The sequence below is a fragment of the Onychostruthus taczanowskii genome, unplaced genomic scaffold (genome assembly GCF_017590055.1).
Source record: "Onychostruthus taczanowskii isolate IOZ18803 unplaced genomic scaffold, ASM1759005v1 scaffold122, whole genome shotgun sequence".
Classification (NCBI taxonomy): Eukaryota; Metazoa; Chordata; class Aves; order Passeriformes; family Passeridae; genus Onychostruthus; species Onychostruthus taczanowskii.
This window is the reverse complement of record NW_024498374.1, coordinates 967,501-971,022: the sequence shown is the minus strand read 5'-3', so window position 1 is coordinate 971,022 and position 3,522 is coordinate 967,501. Positions and strand designations below refer to the sequence as shown.

General features: G+C 55.6%; 1 protein-coding gene across 1 annotated transcript in view; it reads left to right on the top strand.

The window, feature by feature from the left end:
• The first annotated feature begins 903 nt into the window (after nt 1–903).
• Nucleotides 904–3,522, top strand: part of PRDM6 (PR/SET domain 6) — a 73,651-nt gene continuing 71,032 nt past the window's right edge. The window contains exon 1 of the mRNA XM_041395975.1: nt 904–1,426. Coding sequence (XP_041251909.1) covers nt 904–1,426 — 523 coding nt within the window. The remainder of the gene's footprint in view (nt 1,427–3,522) is intronic.

The window sequence follows — 3,522 nt, the reverse complement described above, 5'->3', positions numbered from 1 at the left end:
TTTTGCGCTGTCGTAAAACCCACGTGTCTCGCCCAGAGCCTGCCAGAGCCGACCCGAGCACCCGGCCGCGACTGCGATGCGCAGCCACAGCAGAGGGAGCCCGGTGGCTCGCAGCTAGCCTCCCTTCCGTTCCCGGAACCTGGGGAAAGATCACCCCGCTCCCGCGTGGACAAAGACCAGAGAAATCTTTGCTCCCGGCCGTGGTCCGGCTTTGAAGGCTCCCGGAACAGCCGACAGCTCCGCACGCCGCCCGTGCAGCAGCGCTCACCTCGCACAGGTAAGGCAGACCCGGCCCGGGGCTCTCCGGCTTGCCCGGCACTGCGGGGCACCTTGGCCCGGGGCAGGGCACCGCCGGCCCGCGCCCTCCGCCTCCCAACGCCCGAGTGGAAAACAGCAGCGGCCGGAGAGACCCGCGCGTGTGTGCGCGTGTGACTGAACTTTCCTCCGCCTCCTCCTCCTCCTCCCTGTTGTCAGCGGAGAGTTGTTTGCTTCCGCGGAGAGAGGGAAGGGAGTGAAAAGGGAAGACAGTGAGAGCGCCGGGGACGGGGTGAGCTGCGCGCCGTGCGGGGCGGCGGGGGGCTCTCGGCCGTGAGCCGGCGTGAGGAGCTGCCCGCCACCGCCCGTGTCCTGCCCGTGATCCGGGGAGGGCACCGGGGGACAGCCTTGTAGCCCCGGCCACCACGTTTCTCGTCCTGGGGCTTTTCGGGACGAGGTTTTCTCCTGACGAGCCTGGCCACGGACAGGGGAAGCGACGGGCGCACGGTCCCGCCGCCGATCCCGCACAGCCGTGGCTCAGCGTGTCCGAGCGTGTGTCCCACCGCGGGGTCGGGGCGGCCCTGCCAGGGCGGGGCGGGGGTCTCACGTCTTCTTGTCCGCTTCCTCCCCTGATCCACAGGCAGAGCGATGCTGAAGCCCGGAGATCCCGGCGGATCCGCGTTCCTGAAGGTGGATCCCGCCTATCTGCAGCACTGGCAGCAGCTTTTTCCGCAGAGCAGCCAGCTCAAAAGCAGCGGGCCCCTCGCCCAGCTCCAGCCACCGGAGAGAGCGGAGCCCCCGGCTGACAGCCTCCGCCAGCGCCCGACCTCCCTCTCGTCTGCCTCCTCCTCCTCTTCCTCGTCCACTCCGTCTTCCTCCTCCACCTCGTCGTGCGTCGCTGCGGCCGCGGCTTCTCTGGCTGGTCTGACCTCCCTGCCTGTGACCCAGGTCCCGGTCTTCGGCCCGCTGCAGAGCTCGGAGCTCCCGGCCGGGGGAGCGCCCGCTCCCCTGCAGGGCAAGGACTTGTGCGGGGCCGGCGGCGGCGGCAAATGCGGCGACCGTGGTGCCTCTCGGTACCGCTGCACGGCCGAGGAGCTGGACTACTACCTGTACGGGCAGCAGCGCATGGAGATCATCCCCCTGAACCAGCACACCAGCGACCCCAACAACCGTACGTATTCGTGCCCCTTCTCCCACTCCTCCGCCTCTTACCCTCCGCTTCTCCCCGCGTGGCGCCGGTCCGGGGACGCTCCAGGCTGCGGGACCGCAGATGGTGCCCGCTCCGCTCTCACTGCAAGAGAAGCATCCTCCGTCTGGCCGTTCCCTCCGTTTAGTTTTTGCATTGTTACTAGTTGTTTCAGGATACGGGCTGCAACCTTCCAGTTGCAGTTTTTCTGGTCTGAAACAAAGTGTGCCTTACCTTGAAGGCACAATTCACCCGAAAGGCTCTGGCGGGGGTAAATTTCTTTCGGAGGGCTGTTTAGGAAAATGGATTCAGCAAATGTTCAGGGCAACTAGCTACAAAGCTGGTCCTTTCTCGCCCTCTCCATTCCCGCCCGGAAAGCCCGGGCTTCGCTGAGTACGCAGAAATCAATTACTCCTCCGAGCTGGGCAGGGGGAAAGTTGCAGTTTTCATCAGGTGGTCTAGTGCAAAGTTTTCCTCTTTCTTATCTCGGAGTATCGTTTCCTTTCAGACCTCGTTAACACCTCGTTGGTTTTAGTTTTCACCCCTACGGAAAAGTATGACATGGTCATTTAAAGAGAAAAGAAAATTTTCTAGGCGAAAAAGTCTGCTTGAGTCAGAATTAATTTAGCACTTGGTGGTTCTAAAGAGTTTTATACTGCTGTTGCCAATTATACAGCTGGGAGGGTTTTTTTTTTTTGGGGGGGGGGCGGGGAGGGGGAGCCCCTCTCATCTGTACGGATGAGAGGTTTGTAATTTTAGAAGCTGGTTCTGTCTTTCCCCCTCCCTGTATCTATCAATACGACGCAACCGAGGAAATTCACAGCATGAAAAGAACTATATGAACGCCTAATAATTCATCAGTTTTATAACTAACATTCAGAGCCCACTGATCTGTCCCTCTTAAAACACATGGCTTCTGCCCATGCATTTTTTTTTTAAATATTGTTGTTGTTTCAAACACTCCCTTTATCCTAAGGTTTCTTAAGACTATTTTTGTTGTTGTTGTTGTCCTTCTCAACCACCACTCCCCAAATGTCTGTTTAAGGAAGGCTGTTGAACGGAAAAACGGTACCCCAAACCAGCAATTCTTAAACACACGCCCAAGCAAAACTCGGATTCGTTTAATTAAATTTCAGATGGGGAGCTTGTTTTGAAAGTTTCCATGACACCCTGTTATGTATTAATTAAACTGCGTGGATGCTAGCACAGTCTTCAACTCTGTGCATATATGCGGGAGGAAAGTTGAATCGGAGTTTGGTGGAGATTTTTCCCGCCTTCTTAATATTTCAAATGCTTCTATATTGGTTGTCGAGTTTATTTTGAGTGACCTCCTCGTGCTTAGTCTTACCCTGTAGTGAAACCTGTTCGTGTATTTTGTGTTCTCGGGTGAAGAAAACGTGATATTATATATTACATGCAGAAAATAGAATCCGAAATGCACTTCTACTCAACAATCGAACAGTTCAGACAATACATGTTTTGTTTCTCGGAGCCGCTCTGTAAATCTAAAGGGTAAAGGTTTTAAGAGGAGAAAGGAATATTAAAAAACGTTTTAGGGGGGGAACATTTTTTAGGACTGAGTGAAATAACAGCATCCCGCAGAGTCGGAGGCGAAGCCTGAATAATTTCTTCCCGAGCGCGATATTAAAGGTGGATTCGGGAAAGCAAAGGAGTCGATTGCGGAAAGGGCGCTTGTGAATCGCGTCCGTCTCTGACGGGGCATCCGTCCCCGTCGGAATGACGGGCAGGGGGCAGCCAGCACCATCTCGACTTTTTTTAATGTTTGTTTTTCTTCAGTTAGGTCTAAACATTCTTATAATTTACTTGTTTACAGGGAGGTTTTCGCTCCAGCGGTTATTAGTTGCCTCTGAGTGAAACTTCCAACGCGAGTGTTTCGGTCTTCTGGGACCAAACGCAGTTGCTTTGGGCAACTCGTGCTTTAAAAAAATAAAGAAAAAAGTAAACTGTCAGTGAAGAAGGAGTGCCGCAACTACAGCCTGTGCCGCGCCATGCACTCCAAGCACTCGCACGATCAAGGGAAGAAGCTGCAGGGCACGGGCCTGGCTGCCCCTGCGCAGCAT